The sequence below is a fragment of the Aplidium turbinatum genome, chromosome 11, assembly GCF_918807975.1.
Source record: "Aplidium turbinatum chromosome 11, kaAplTurb1.1, whole genome shotgun sequence".
NCBI lineage: Eukaryota > Metazoa > Chordata > Ascidiacea > Aplousobranchia > Polyclinidae > Aplidium > Aplidium turbinatum.
In genome coordinates this window covers 5839439-5855232 of record NC_137482.1, presented here as the reverse complement: position 1 = coordinate 5855232, position 15794 = coordinate 5839439, and the positions used below count along the sequence as shown (strand labels likewise).

Below are 15794 nucleotides of genomic sequence, written 5' to 3'. Positions count from 1 at the left end.
TGCTATCACAATCTGTGATACTGTTTCGTCTTCGGAAAAAAAGGCTTGGGATTGTTGGATGCTTAATCTTACCGCAATGTGTGGCTTATTTAACTCTCTGAATTTCTCAAGCTCACCTAGTTCTATAAATGACTTACAAAAGTATGTCATAGCTCTTTATGGCAATGGTCCTACTATCACGGATGTAGACGAATGCCGTTATATGATGTTTACCAATGGTTGCACTATTGAAAAGCTGCCACCAACGTCAGCTGCTTTGATGCAACATACACGCAGAGCGATACATCAAGCTGAAATACGGAAATCAAGCCTCGTAAATGTTCAGCAACTACCTTCTCCTTTAGCTTGGGGTTGGAAACATAATGATGCAAATCAGCTTGTTCCGTTTTGTCAGTCTACTTGTGGCTCTCGATGTCCCTGTAAGAAAAAATCCATAAAATGCACAAATCTTTGTTCATGCGAGTACGAAACATGCAATTCGACCACAAAATATCCAATCCTCTCTGATGTTTCATCTTCAATCCACATTGACGTTTCATCTCCAATCCACAATCATCATTCAAGAAATGCTTTTGACTTTCTAAACTCTATCTTGTAACTTGAAAAAACTTGTCGTACACGATTTTTTTTAATATCAAATTACGTATGGTAGGAATTTAACATCGAAAACCGCTAGTTTTTTCATCTTGAATTAACAGTGTTAAGACTCTGACATTGCATCATCTGGGGTCGTGTATTAATTGGATTTGTAGATCATAATTAGGGCTACATAATTATTTTAAATTTTAAAGTGGCATGACCAAAAGGGAAATTCACCCCTGGTAGCTGCTCTTCTGGTTATTCCCTTGATGACGTCGTTATTGCGTCATACTGTACTGGAATTATTGTTATTGCTTGCAATTGTAAAATTTTAAGCATTTGCAAAACTAATAATGAGAGTATTTGATCGCTTTTTTCGGAATAAACTTACCTTTGGTTCCTGAATTTGAAGTTGTCTAGTTTTAATAATGTAATGATGACGTCATAAAAGACGCAATCATGACGAAACTACTTTTAGGAATTGTGAAATGGTTTTAGTAACCGGTACTCCAACTAAAACCAACAGCAAACGACCAAAATAGGTTAAAAAAGCAAAAAAAAAGTATTTGATGACGTCACAATGACGTCATCAATTAAATTATTTTGTGTTTATTTTGTCTCACTTATTAGTATGTGCTTTTTAAGTTAAAATATACAAAAATCGAATATGTAATTGCACAAAAATGACGTAAAAAGAGCTGAAACGTGATTTCTGGGGAAATCCCCGATTTGGGGGTGATCACGTGACCCAAAAAGTTGCGGCACCCACTAAAATCAAAGTTGGGTTGATCAACTGCAAAAATATGCAAAAAAACAACGTGTAACACGTTTAGCCTAAAGATTCCCCTAAGGACCTGAACTAAAACGCAGCAGCACCACTTTTCAAGATTGAACAATAGAAACCCTTTAATGATGCAGAAATCAGTAGTCTTAACAGCATCAAATTTTACGTCTTGAAGCAGTTTAACATCGCCTATCTTAATACGAGAAGTAGAATGGGGTGACTTTGGTCCAGTTATGAGACACCGCTTACTTTAATTTTACAATGGTTCTGGGAGAAAACTTTAGTTTACCCATATTGAGGGCTATCAAGAGCCCTTACATGTTACCAAGTTTGAAGTCATTTGGTCCATGCGTAGAGTTTAAAAAAAAAAAAAAACTATAAGTGGTTTTCACTCCAGTGTTTTAAAAAAACTATAAGCAGTAATCTTTTTTCAAGACATGCTCATTGCCAACCCCAAAAAGGGGTGTCACTGGCCTCTTTCAGAGTTTTTAAAATACTTTGGTTTGGTATTTTTATTGTAAAAAATGAATTGCGGAGAATTGGTACAAAATAGTAAAGTTTAAGTTAACGCTACATACATATAATGCCTACTTTGGATTGGCAATTAATCCATTCGGGTAGATGAAGCATAATACCATCCAACGATAGTAAAATTGTTAGAATCCGAGCAGAAATGAGAAAGCTACAGCATATTTGGTGGAGGCAGTATTCATCGATCACATGAAACTGTGGGCGGCTTATACTGAACCTCGATCGAATCGCCTTGAAAAATGCATTGGAAAAAAGCTTCGTCGAGCGGTTACGTTTGAACAACGATTGCTCGTTTTGTGTATTAGATATAAATGTGAAAGTTAACATATGAATAAACCAAGACATACTCTTTTAATTTGTGTTGGTTTGGTATTTTTATTGTAAAAAATGAATTGCTGAGAATTGGTACAAAATAGTAAAGTTTAAGTTAGCGCTACATAAATGTAATGCCTACTTTAGATTGGCAATTAATCCATTCGAGTAGATGAAGCATAATGCCATCCAACGATAGTAAAATTGTTAGAATCCGAGCAGAAATGAGAAAGCTACAGCATATTTGGTGGAGGCAGTATTCATCGATCACAGCAAACTGTGGGCGGCTTATACTGAACCACGATCGAATCGCCTTGAAAAATGCATTGGAAAAAAGCTTCGTCGAGCGGTTACGTTTGAACAACGATTTCTCGTTTTGTAGATAACATATAAACGTGAAAGTTGTTAGGTTAATAAAACAAGACATACTCTTTTAATTTGTGTTGGTTTGGTATTTTTATTGTAAAAATTGAATTGCTGAGAATTGGTACAAAATAGTAAAGTTTAAGTTAACGCTACATAATTATAGTGCCTACTTTAGATTGGCAATTAATCCATTCGGGTAGATGAAGCATAATGCCATGCAACGATAGTAAAATTGTTAAAATCCGAGCAGAAATGAGAAAGCTACAGCATATTTGGTGGAGGCACTATTCACCGATCGCGTGAAACTGTGGGCGGCTTGTAATGAACACTCGAAACTGATCGCTTTGTGTTTGCATTGTTTTGGTAAAAAGCTTCGTCGAGCGGTTACGTTTGAACAACGATTGCTCGTTTTGTGGATTAGATATAAATGTGAAAGTTAACATATGAATAAACCAAGACATACTCTTTTAATTTGTGTTGGTTTGGTATTTTTATTGTAAAAAATGAATTGCTGAGAATTGGTACAAAATAGTAAAGTTTAAGTTAGCGCTACATAAATGTAATGCCTACTTTAGACTGGCAATTAATCCATTCGAGTAGATGAATCATAATGCCATCCAACGATAGTAAAATTGTTAGAATCCAAGCAGAAATGAGAAAGCTACAGCATATTTGGTGGAGGCAGTATTCATCGATCACAGCAAACTGTGGGCGGCTTATACTGAACCACGATTGCTCGTTTTGTAGATAACATATAAACGTGAAACTTGTTACGTTAATAAAGCAAGTATTTTTATTGTAAAAATTCAATTGCTGACAATTGGTACAAAATAGTAACAGTTTAAGTTAGCGCTAGATCAATAATAATGCCTACAAATATTTAAAAATCAATAGGCTTTCCGCTTTTACTTCTATTCCGCGTTTTTGCACCCTTCCTACAAGTAGTTGCGTTTTTTTGCATGACGTCACAGATTTTTGTGACGTCACTAACCAAGGCGGCCGATCCTAAACCAGCACCTAAAATTTAACCCAATGGCTAATGAAGTAAAGCTTACTAAATTTCAACCTACAGTTGTTGTAATTGGAGCTGGCATTAGTGGACTCACCACAGCAGCAAATTTAATAACTGCAGGATTCAAAAATGTAGATATCCTTGAAGCAAGAAGTCGCACTGGTGGTAGACTATCTGCTGTAACGATAGGTATGTAAAAATAAATAGTTTGTTTTGTTGTTATATGCATTAGGGTGTACCTTGGCTACATAGGGGAAAAAAATTTGGAAAGTTGCAGCTCTCACCCCCTACATTTGTGCTATTTTACCTAAAAACAAATCCTTGTGCTATTTTACCTGAAAACAAAAGTTTCAGACAAATTGAACAAGGTTTAGAGGTCAACCTCTGAGTTTGAAGTTTCACCAATATTAGCATTGAGTAAATGTTTGCCATTAATACAATAGGTTTAGGCCTACACATATCTTCGATTGTACATTTAAGGTAGATCTTTGTTGACAATATTTATCATTTTTAGATGACACCAGGGCCCCAGGCTTCCCTATAGGAATAGGTATTATCTGCTCATGGGCAGGGGTCGCATAGATGCCAGTCTACTCTTTGTTGCCAGGTTTGGTTGCCACCATCAAGGTTTCCTTCCTGGTATCGGGAAACTTCTTTCGATGTTCAGAAATGACTTGAAGGAGGAATTGGAGTTGTTCTTCCCCCTTTGTCAAATGCCTATTGAATTCCTGGATGAGGGCAACCCCACGTTCTGCATGGTCATTCACTACTGCAAGGTTTTTCAACTTGGCCTGTGCTGACTTGAAACTGGGGCAGACATCCCAACTTTCTGGATCCAGGTCTTCTATGAAATCAGTCGCAATCTTTAATTTCATAAAAAGGCCTCTGGTGTTGGAAGTTACAAAGGATTCCAAACCACCCAAAGATGTAACATCCACCTTTGGCCGCTTCAAAATATACTCACTACCTTCCTCCTGAAGACGCAGAACCATCTTTTTCTTGTTGAGTATGGGACAGAGGGGTCAAAGAATGCCAGACCCACCATTCCACCAACTCTTCTGACAGGTACGAGGTATGGTTTGCCATCTTCTTGCTTGTAGCAGTGGCGATTTTCTTGTGGTGTGGGTAATTGAAAAGTTCACTCAAAAGTTGGAGATCATTCCATGGAGCAGCCACTGCTACCTGGGCAGTGTTCCTTTGAGATGAACCAGGACAGCAAAAAGAGTTAAGTCACGAATGTCTTGAAGCTCCTTGTTGGTCAACTTGAATTGAGCACGAAATAACCAGAGTTTTATCACGTAGATGACCTTTGCCATCTACCTGCATTGCCCCTGGGGCCATGAAATGAACCCCTCGGTCAGGAGATTCTCCAAGAAAAATGATGGCAAGCTCAAGGAATTCACGGTAATCATCTCGAGGCTGCACTGACATGAGATGAGATTTTGCAAAGGTAAGAAGCTGTGTTTTCTTTAAGGAGACTGCATTAGCCACAAATTCATCTGTATTGGCAGCTTGAAAAATTTTCTTTTCGATATATTCCCACTGCTTTTGAAACCTTTGGAAAAGTAAAACGGATGGACCAGAAGAAGCCCCAAATGTCTTCTCAAAGGCACTACCAATAACCAATTCAAAAACATGGTGTCGACAAGCAAGAAACAGCAGATCCCGATCCAACTTCTGTTCCAGGAGAACACATGCACCAGCACGATTCCCAGTGTTGGATGCAGTGGTATTAAAGCATAGACCCTGGACACGGTCACATATACCCCAGTCATTAAGACAAGACAATACTGCTGAAGCTTGTGCTTCTCCTGTTCCTGACCCCATCTTTGGGACACCAAGGAGTTGAATCTCTCCTCCACCAGAAACAAGAACTGGGAGGCGGTCAACATACTCGTTTGTTGTTAGATCTTTCATTAACTTTCCATCCCAGTGGACAATAAGTGCCTCATCTCCCTTGAACTCTTTCTGTAAATTATGTACCACCTGTGCGCGATGTTCTTCTCGCCTGCGATGAATTGACATGTGGTTGATATTAAACTCTGCAACATTATGTCCAAAGCTTTGAGCAGCTTCTATAAGTATGAAGGTGGCACTCCTGGATGACACCTTTGTACGGTCCAGAGCTGCAGCCAGTCCAGGGCTTACAATATTAGTTATTGCCCGTTTAGGATGAGATGAAGGAGGAGTTCAATAGGGATTAAAACAATTGCTGCGCGGAAACAATCGGCCACCTCCACTAGTGCGGAACAAACCGACGATGGATTATCACTGGGGAACAATTTTGAAATTTTTTTTTGTTGACTTTGATTTTGCACTTGATTTAGGCTAATTCCGGCGTGCTGATTTCAAAAATGCCACCAGTTTTCTTCTATCACGTCAAGTTTTTGCTCTACAGCATACATTCAAAATATGCAACTTTTCACGAGTTTAGCCGTGTTGCTTTTCCATACGTAAAAGGAATGCACAAGCTAATCATATAGTAAGTTATATACAAGGAGGTTCAACTGAATTATTAAGTAAAAAAGGCACATGCATCGATTTAGGTGGATGCTAGGCTATTTCCCCATTTTTGGTAGGAGGATGCAATCATCCAACGAAACTAGATTACCGTGGTAAAATTGAAGTTAGTTGCTTTCCACTTTCAACCATGTATGTACTACAATCTACATGTTTGTTTGTTAGAATACTATCTTGTCTGCGTCTGCTGTTTCTCGTCGTCAGTGTCTAAATAATCCGGATTCCTTTTGCTATATTTGCAGCAGTTTTACTATTTTTAGCCAAAGAAAAGACGTCATTTGTTAAACAAGCCTACTTCACATATTTTAAAAATAAAACTTGGTGATCAAAATAAGTCTTGGGCACCCCACAAGGTATGCAAGCAGTGTATCGAGAGTTTGCGGATGTAGACCAAGGGAACACGTGACAAATTGGCATTCGGTAGACCCATGGTTTGTGGCGAGAGCCCAAAGATCATTAGTCTACACAATTACTTTTGCTTGGTGCAAACTTCAGGGTATAAAAAGAAAAACAAACGTAAAATTGAGTATTCAAGTCTTCCATCAGCTATATGTCCAGTGCCTCATTCAGTTGAAATCCTAGTTCCAGTTTTTGTTCAAACACCTACGCTCGAAGATTTGGATCATGATGAATGTTTTACTGATGAATCAAGCATTCTTTATTACAAAAATATATGGAAAATCAGCAGAGCCCAATGGGCATATGCATTTCGCTCTAACTGTGGAGCATCATTACTCATTAGTGCCTTATTCAAATAGAAACTAAACTGTAACTGTAACTAATACAATAACAACAATAAATAATATAATAATAATAATATGTAATAGAAACTAAACTAAACTCTAACTGTAGAGCATCATTAGTGCTTTATTCAAATAAAATCTATTTGAATAAGGCACTAATGATGCTCTACAGTTAGAGCGAAATGCATATGCCAATAGGGCTCTGCTGATTTTCCATGTATTTTGTACTAAAGAATGATTAATTGATACTTGATGGAGAATCGCTGGCCTGCTGCTTCTTAGTCTGGAGATCCCCTAGCCTATCCTAAATGGAAATCAATATATGTATTGTTTTAGTGATGGCAGGCCTAATGATGAAGATTTTGAAATTGAAGACGATTCAGAACGTGGTGTATTACATCAACATGAGTTGAATGATTTGGCACGAGATTTAGAACTAGGAAAAAAAGCTTTGGAACTCTTAGCATCCAGATTAAGTTAAATGAGAAAAATTTACTTTGAAAAAGAGCGAAGGTATCATACATTCGATCGAAAGAAAGTGCGTTTTTACCGTACTTTCGAAGTGACAGCAGCTTTGTTACCGAGATCTGACCTTAAACCTGGTGATCTCAATATTCTACATGAGCCACTTGTTGACAGAGAGAAAATTATTTTCCCACCTCTCCATGTAAAGCTCGGCCTAATGAAGCGATTCGTTGAAGCATCGCCAACTGAAAGTGAAAGCAACTGTTTCAATTACTTCGTTTTGGCTTTTCCTGGCCGGTCAGCACAAAAAATTAAGACTGGTGTATTTGATGGTCCACAAATTCGGCAACTGATCAAAGATGAACGTTTCAGTGGTTCAATGTCAGAATTGGAAGAAAATGCGTGGTTATCATTTAAAAACTTTGCCAAGGGGTTTCTTGGGAATACACGGGCAGAGAATTATATCGAAATTATTCAGAAGCTATTGGAAAGCTACAAAGAACTCGGCTACAACATGAGCATCAAGATGCATTTTTTGCATAGCCATCTTGCTAATTTCCCGGAAAACCTTGGTGCGGTCAGCGATGGGCAAGGAGAAAGATTCCACCAAGATCTGAAGGTGATGGAGGAAAGATATCAGGGAAGATGAAACTTGCATATGCTGGCTGACTATTGCTGGAGTATTAAGCGAGACTGCCCATAGCTTGAACATGCCAGGAAAAGCTACAAGCGTAAATTTTGCCCTAAAAGTCGCTCTTTATTTGTCCTGCAGAAGCAATATCCGTTTTAAGAAATAGAATATAGCTGTACAAATGTTTATTTGAAAACCATGGAGTTACTTTCGGTTGCTTGTAGTTCTTAAAACGTTTTATACAATAAACGCAGATGTCTTAAACGTTGTACTTTTTGTGGGTTATGAGACAAAGTGGTGGGTGCCTAGCTCAAAAACGTGACGTGATAGAAAAAAACTGATGTCATTTTTGGATTCAGCGCACAAAAGTTAGTCAAAAACAATTGTTAGATCGAAGTCAACAAAAATTGTGTTCCCTTGTGTTATGATGAGGAGTTCCTTTCTCTGCACGTGGCATGATGTCATTATCACTGTCTTCACTGGCACTGGTGCTGCTACTGCTGCTGGTCAGAACAACTTGGCTGGTACTTGCCTCTTTTTTGCCCCCCTTCTTTTTCAATCGATTGTAGTCTCTGTTCCTTCTCCTGTTAACACGTTCTTCTTTCTTGGCAAATACTTTGTCCAATGAGCCCATGCAACCTCGTTGCCCTTTCTCCCGTTGTGCATGAAGAAATTCGATGTTCTCTTGAATTCTCATTGTGGTCAATGCATCAGCTTGGGCAATGTCAAACAAGTCTTCTAAACTGTTGACAAATGTCTGTTCCTTCTCTTTGTGCCCAGCTGTAGTCCTCATTCTGTGACTCTTTGAGACTCCTCCATTCCTCGAACAGCTTCTCCACCTTCTTTTTTGAGTGCTAGGGAGCCTTCACTGGAATATGAGCTTTTAACCTAAATCCATTCACCTCATTGATAACTTTAGCTGCTGATTTTCTTATCGTTTCTTCATGTTCTGGTGGAAGTGAAGAAAATGTCCAATTACCTGTCCATTGCTAGGAAGCTTTGATCCCATCAGTTCATTTTCATAAATTTTTACAAGATACACCTTTCTTTTAGTAGTAGTCATAGTTAAAATCAAATATCTGAAAGAGAAAAAAAGATAATAAGACTGGCAATTCTGTGACAAAATATTTAAAAAAGATGAAATTACAGATGATAGTTAATATTTAAACCATTTAATCCTGATTATATCAGAAGTATTTTCTAGCTAAATAGGGATACATTCCTGCTATCACCCCACCACCCAGTACCCCTCTACCTCAATAAATCTTGTATTGTTCTAACGTTTTTTACATATCTGCCCCTTAACTCTATGTAGGGGGTTTGAGCCGGAGGCTCTGAGCTGGAGTAGTCAAAAAGAAAATATGGTCTGGTGGGGCAATAACAGGGAAGTACCTAAATAGGTTTATACTTTTAAAAACCATTCTTTGCAAAGAATTTTGTGCATATTAATTGTATTGTCACAATTTACTTTGTATATACAATATACATGGTTATATATGACATTATAGTATAAAAATTCAAAGTTCCAGGTTGACCTCTAAATATTAATGGATCTGTCTCAAATTTAACAGACCTTGTTTTTAGGTCAAATGGCACAAATGTAGGAGGTGAGAGCATAAATTATCCAACTTTTTTTTTAATCTACACCCTCGTCGTCGTCGTGTGAGCCTCTGGGGCCGAGAGCCTATCCTTTTACCACCCCAGATTCACGATGTTCCAGGACTACACTGGAAGGCTACTAGAGAGCAGCCAGTCTTTGGTTTCATCATCCATGACACGCAGACCTTCCACTCCGCTGGGTGCCTTGAAGATGGAACATTCATTGATAATGTGGTCTGCGGTCTGTTCCTCGGCACCACATTCACAGGAGGAGGAAGAGGCCATTCCCCATTGGTGCATGGTTGAGCGGAAAAGCCCGGCGCCCGTACGAAGACGGTTGAGGCGCACCCATGCCTGTCTAGGTAGTGTTAGGCCGATGGGGCGTGTGTCGGCGTCGGGATGAACGAATGGAGTCTGGTGGTGGTGGCGTTTGACTTCCATTCAGAACTCCATTCATGGTCCGCCCAAGTAGCCGCAGAGATGTCTTGTACATCAGCTTTGTTGATAAGAAGTTGAGTGGCTGGCACGAATGGGTGTCTTGATTTCAGTCGACGGGGGTGCTCGTTTGGGAGAGCAGAGATCTTGTGGTGGAGAAGGTGGTTAGGCTCCAGTGCCCGTTGACCGAGGGACAGAGTGGCTTCTTTGCGACGAAGCTCAGTGGGTTGGATGCCAGCGAGAATGGGGAGATTGTCCAATGGTGTGGTACGCAGGCACCTCATCACTGTGCGCAGGGCGCTGTTTATGGCAGTGTCGATGTTGTGGCATTGAGCACTGCGGCACCAAACAGGTGCACAGTACATATAAAAAAAAGGTACACCCTAATATACATATAACAAAAATGCATTTTTGAAGTATATAATATACTGGTAGGCTGCCATATAGGATTATGTTCTAGCTGTGTTTTCAACATATTATCAAGTCATTTGCAAATGCAAATGTGAAATGCATTTTTCTAATTCTGGGATAGCCAGAGCTGGTGTACAAGTCTCTGCCCTGGTTAAAAATACCACAATCTCATACATTGAAATCGACTAACCACCATGTTTTTTGTTTTTGCTTTGTTATTCATACACTTCACCCTATAATATAATATGTCTTGGTCGATTCTATTGCATAGTTATGCAATTATATCTTGATAATGATGCCATGCTGTTATGCACTGAACAGTGCAACATATTGTCATACCACTAAATCATATTCAGCCTATACACAATGCATCTAAAATGCTTAGCTATAGCATGGCTATCTGGAGCTGGTTTACAAATTTCCACCCTGGGCGTAAATGCTATGATGTGAATATACGTCAAAGACTAGAATCGACCAAGATATGATTACATTACTATGCAACACTATCTGAAACAGTTGTTTATAAACTTTGATATGGTTATATTTATGCAAGTTTATATTCCAATAAAATTGATATAATGAATCAAGAACCATGTCTTATCAATGTTAAAAAATCACTTGATACCTCATGATGCTTTGCAGTTAGCTTTTAGTGGTATAAATTGTGCCATAAATAACATAAAAAAATCTAACTAGTTGCTGATTGATGATTTTTTAGTGTACGGTATATGACAAACTTTCAATGTTGATTCAAGTTGTTCCAAATATGATCTTTTAAAAGTGTTTTCAACACAATTTGATTTAATCGATAGCGTAATGTTATAAATCTGTAACAGATGGCATCAAGTTTGAAGAAGGGGCCACATTCGTACATGGAACGACCGACAATCCACTTAATCCGCTAATGCAAGAAGTGCAATTAAAATGGAAAGTTAGGTATAAATATAAGTAAATTTGACACAATTTGATTATGCTGTGATCCCTGTGAATAATACTTGTACTGTATTACACTGAATTTTTTTTGGCCATAAGTCAGTCTTTTGTGATAGGTATAAGCACTTTTTTATTAGATACTTGTTTCTTAGAAATAATTTTGTTGTTCAGTTTGAGAAATATAAATGTCTACAATAAATCCTTTTTAAGCGACCCATCATAAAGTTTTTTTTTTTAGATATTTCAATTTGTGTTAACATTGGTATTTCAGTGATGGCGAGGACGCTGAAAAATGTGCTTGGTATATAGATCCTGATCATCCAAACCCTCCAGCAAATGTTGATGGGAGATTAAAGCGTGACATTGCGGAAGTTCTATGTGATGCCTGGGCCGGATATGAAGAGTTTCCTCAGGATACGATTTTAGCTAAGTTTAGGGAGTATGGAATGGGCCCTAGCAATCACTTGGAATATTTAACAAGATGGCTCAAAATTATTATCGAGAAAGCAAGGAAGTCCTTTTGTAACATTGATATACTACAACAGCATGTGGACGTGTTGCTTCGTTTATTTTACAGGCTCTGTGTATTGGCTGAGCATAACTTTGAAGGAACGCCAACTTTAAGTGACAGCCCAATTTGGTCATTCGATCAATATTGGAATTTAGCAGGAGAACATACTCGGCTTGAAGGCAGCTACAACCGCATTCTACAACCATTGCTTGCTAGAATACCCTCAGAAAGACTCCATCTTAGCTGTGAAGTAAAAGAAATTGATTGGAGCTTGAAAGAAAGGGGAAATTTACAAAATGGGAATCCTGATGGAAAGCCTGTAGTCATCAAATATAGCGACAAGGATAGAAATATGCAGAAAATGCATGCTGATCATGTGGTAGTCACTATTCCACTTGGATGCTTAAAAGCAAATCATGAAAAGTTATTCACTCCTCGCCTACCTAAAAACAAGATTGCAGCAATACAAAAGTGAGTTAGAATTTTGTGATTCACCAATTGAAACACATTCATAATCTAGGTTGACTAAGCGTGCTGTCTTTGTAACAGATGAACAGATAGTACTTACGCTGTACACTTCATGTAGATTATTAAAGTTACGAATTTATTTTTGCTACAATGCGAGATTCCAACGATCATGTCACTTAGTTACATTTATGAATTTAACATTATCACATAAAGTTGTATCCGAAGAAATTTTTTTAAATATGTTGCTCATGTAAGGTTTCATCTTGTGTTGTCGCAGCACCGGGTTTTGTAATGTGGAAAAGATTATTTTAATGTACGACAAGCCTTTTGTTGATGACAAAGTGGAGTATTTATTTTTTCTGTGGCAACCAGAAGAAAGTGTACTATCTGAAGACTGGAGACGAAATTTGGGCCAATTTGACATTCTAAGAGAACCAAATAGCAATAAATTCCGGCTTGAAGTGAGTAGCACATTTATTTTAGACTCTTGCTTCAAGAACTGGATCTTTTTTATAAATATAATATTGCTTTGATTGAAGATAGGCTACGTATAGTTAATAGTCAGTATTTATAAGTTGTAAACATTGTTTCATGTAGTTGCCAATGAGTCTCGTTGCTCGGAGGCAGGCGGCAAACGGTTTCGTTGCAAGAATTTTCCTGCCCGGTTAGTTCAGTGGTTAAGCGCCCTGCTCAAGATCAAGCGACCCTGGTTCGACTCTCAGGGTGTGCGCTTGAGCAATCCATTTCAAGGACTGCTCCATTCAGCGGTATCAAGTGGATGGGATAGTTCGCAGACTACACTTCAACAGCAATCGGAAACTTCACTCTGTCAATCTCAGTGACCAGGCCTGCGTCAGTGGTTCAAAGCCTCTACAAGTATGCGAAACTACCAGGATTAGCTCTGCAAGAAGCTTCCCCGGTCCGAGGATAAAGATTCAATTAATCAATATTATTGTCAAATAGAAAGTCATCTTGTTCCAAATGTCAATTCTGTAAAAAGTTTTTGACATCTTGTCATTAAAAGAATACATAGACAACAGTAACCGCTCTTTGAGCTGTGTTACTGTTCAACAACACAGGAAGGTGGGTCACAAGAACATAAAATGACAAAACGGAATCTGCTTCAGGGTAAAGCACTCGTGAAAAGCGATTGACAAAAGCAAGGAATGTATAGGGGAGCTGTAAATTACGTACAGTAAGCCACTTAAGCTTGCGTCGTAGAACATTAAACTAGAGCGGGTTATGGCAACACGTAAAGTAACATCGTTCAGTCAACGAAACGTTGCAGTTGTTTTTGTGTGTTCAGACATATCTTGTTGGAAAAGATTGCAAAACCGTCTCCGCTTTGAGCAATGAAGAAGTTGGAAATTGTTGTACTGATGTTCTCCGCAAGTTTCTAAGTATATTTTGCAGTTTTTGTAAACCAATTATCTCGAATTAGTTTGCTTTGTTCACTGAATATACCTACTACCCACTGTATACACGTTGATTGTTATATAATTTGTAAGTTCAGGGAATGAGAATGTGAGGTAGGCTATATTACAAGTTTGTTACATATTTTTGCTGTGATACTATATGATTCTTTAGCATTTCTTTTAAAAATGTATTTTTCTTATAGGCTTGAAAAGGCCTATATGACTAGCCGAAAACGTTCGCTTTTTGTTTTTATAATGTTAAATGTAGTGTTGTTGCTGAGTTACGTTTGTTTATATTACAAGTTGGAAACTAACGCATGTTTGATTTACAACTGCATTCTTTGTAGAAAACACTGAAATCCCGGACCCAATCCACATCCACAGGAGCAGTTTCTTCAAAGATCCTTACTCCTTAGGATCGTATACCTACTTGACAAAATCGAATTCTCGCGATGACGTGGCAGTATTGTCGGAGCCTCTTTCCTCCGATGACGATTCGTGTCCTCTTCAGCTTCTCTTTGGAGGAGAGGCGACTCACATCGAATTTTTCAGTACAGTCCATGGCGGTTTCGCTGCAGGGGAGAGGGAAGCTGAAAGAATCATCCGTCACTACGCTCAAATGGATTGATGTGTACGCCTTTGGGTACTTTTAACGTTTTCACCTGATCTTTTTAGCTTTCATTCTTGATTTTAAGCAATCAACTTTTACGATTATAACGCTTCAATTTAGCCTCATTATTTCAAGCATGTTGGTACATTAATGTGTCAAAAATTATTTTGTCATTGATTTTTAACTGTTACGTTTTGTGCAATTTTAAGCTGACATTCCGAAAACGTGTTTACCTTTTGGTGTTGCGCAAGCGTTTCAAGCAATACGTGATTTAGCACTCGCTACTTCTAGCCTACCAGTTTATTTCCTTATCCTGTGCCTTGGGGTAAACCATAACAACGTTTGCCAACATCTTTCTGGTATCGATTTGTTGTGTTTGGTGAAAATGGGAACGCCAAGAGAGGACAATGATCGAAAGAATTGTATCTTGTGCTTTAATTCGGAAGATTTTGTCTTGTTTGTTTTATTGTGGTAACGTATTTACCACAACGCATCATCCAATGAGCGCCTTTTAAAGTCATCAAGGATTTAGTTAACTATTTACACAGTGAATTCCCATTCGTTTAGATTTTAGAAGTACGCTTACTTACGCCTATCCAGTTTTTAGTACTCAACTGTAACTGCCTGAAGTGCTTATGTGTTTTAAAATCATCGTTTAGTCGTTTCGCAATTGTCATTACTATATGGTATTCATCCGTCTAGGCTTTTTCCAGCATAAGATTTGTTCTTGTAGCGATTGGCGTGCGTTTTTTTAGATAATGAAATAAGTGATTTTTCGACATCTCTTCGATTTGTCTAAGGTTGTCGCTTACCCCTTAAATTCTGCATCTTTGTTGGATCTTTCTGCGTAGGCTATTATCTATTCTTTCCTAACCGTCTTCATAAACGAATAAATTGATTTGGCACCAATTCTAAGGTCGCTTTGTTGATTTGTCTTTGTAAATTGTGCCATTCTTGTTGTACCTCTCTTTATGACGTGTCAGCAAGGTTTATGATTTAATTGGCAGTTTATGCCGAGCACCTGCGGTAAAAGTGGTTAACTTGATTTCGCTTTTTTGTATGGTTGATTTTGGCATACTTCGTTATGTTTTTACGTTTCATTGTAGTCTAGGCCTACAATAAGAAACTATTTCATCAAATCTGTTATGCAATGATTTTACTTTTCACGTTGTATTTTTCTACTATGTCTGTAATGTTTTAATCTCAGCCAACATTTTTTAGCAGACTGTGAGGTTTTCTCGTTTGTACAGAAGATCCAGTGTCATGCCATTTGTTTTGTCCGATTTTTTTTCTTGTTTTCTAATCATTGCAAGCTGAATTTAACTAATACACTGCGATTGAAAATAAAGAAAACTGCTTACTGTTTATGACGTTGTGAAGAAAACTTGAGAATTGTAGAGACTCTGTCAAAATTAGACACGCTTGCGTCACTTACGAGACTGGCTTGTCTGTAGGCTATTGGCAGAGAT

General features: G+C 38.2%; 1 protein-coding gene across 1 annotated transcript; it reads left to right on the top strand.

The window, feature by feature from the left end:
- Positions 1 to 3560: 3560 nt before the first annotated feature.
- Positions 3561 to 15686, top strand: LOC145779493 (spermine oxidase-like). The gene is made up of 6 exons (XM_082591096.1): positions 3561 to 3773; positions 11225 to 11324; positions 11593 to 12303; positions 12578 to 12761; positions 13607 to 13700; positions 14063 to 15686. Exons 1-6 carry the CDS (start codon positions 3605 to 3607, stop codon positions 14341 to 14343), a joined length of 1539 nt encoding a protein of 512 aa, XP_082447222.1. The 5' UTR covers positions 3561 to 3604; the 3' UTR covers positions 14344 to 15686.
- Positions 15687 to 15794: the final 108 nt, after the last annotated feature.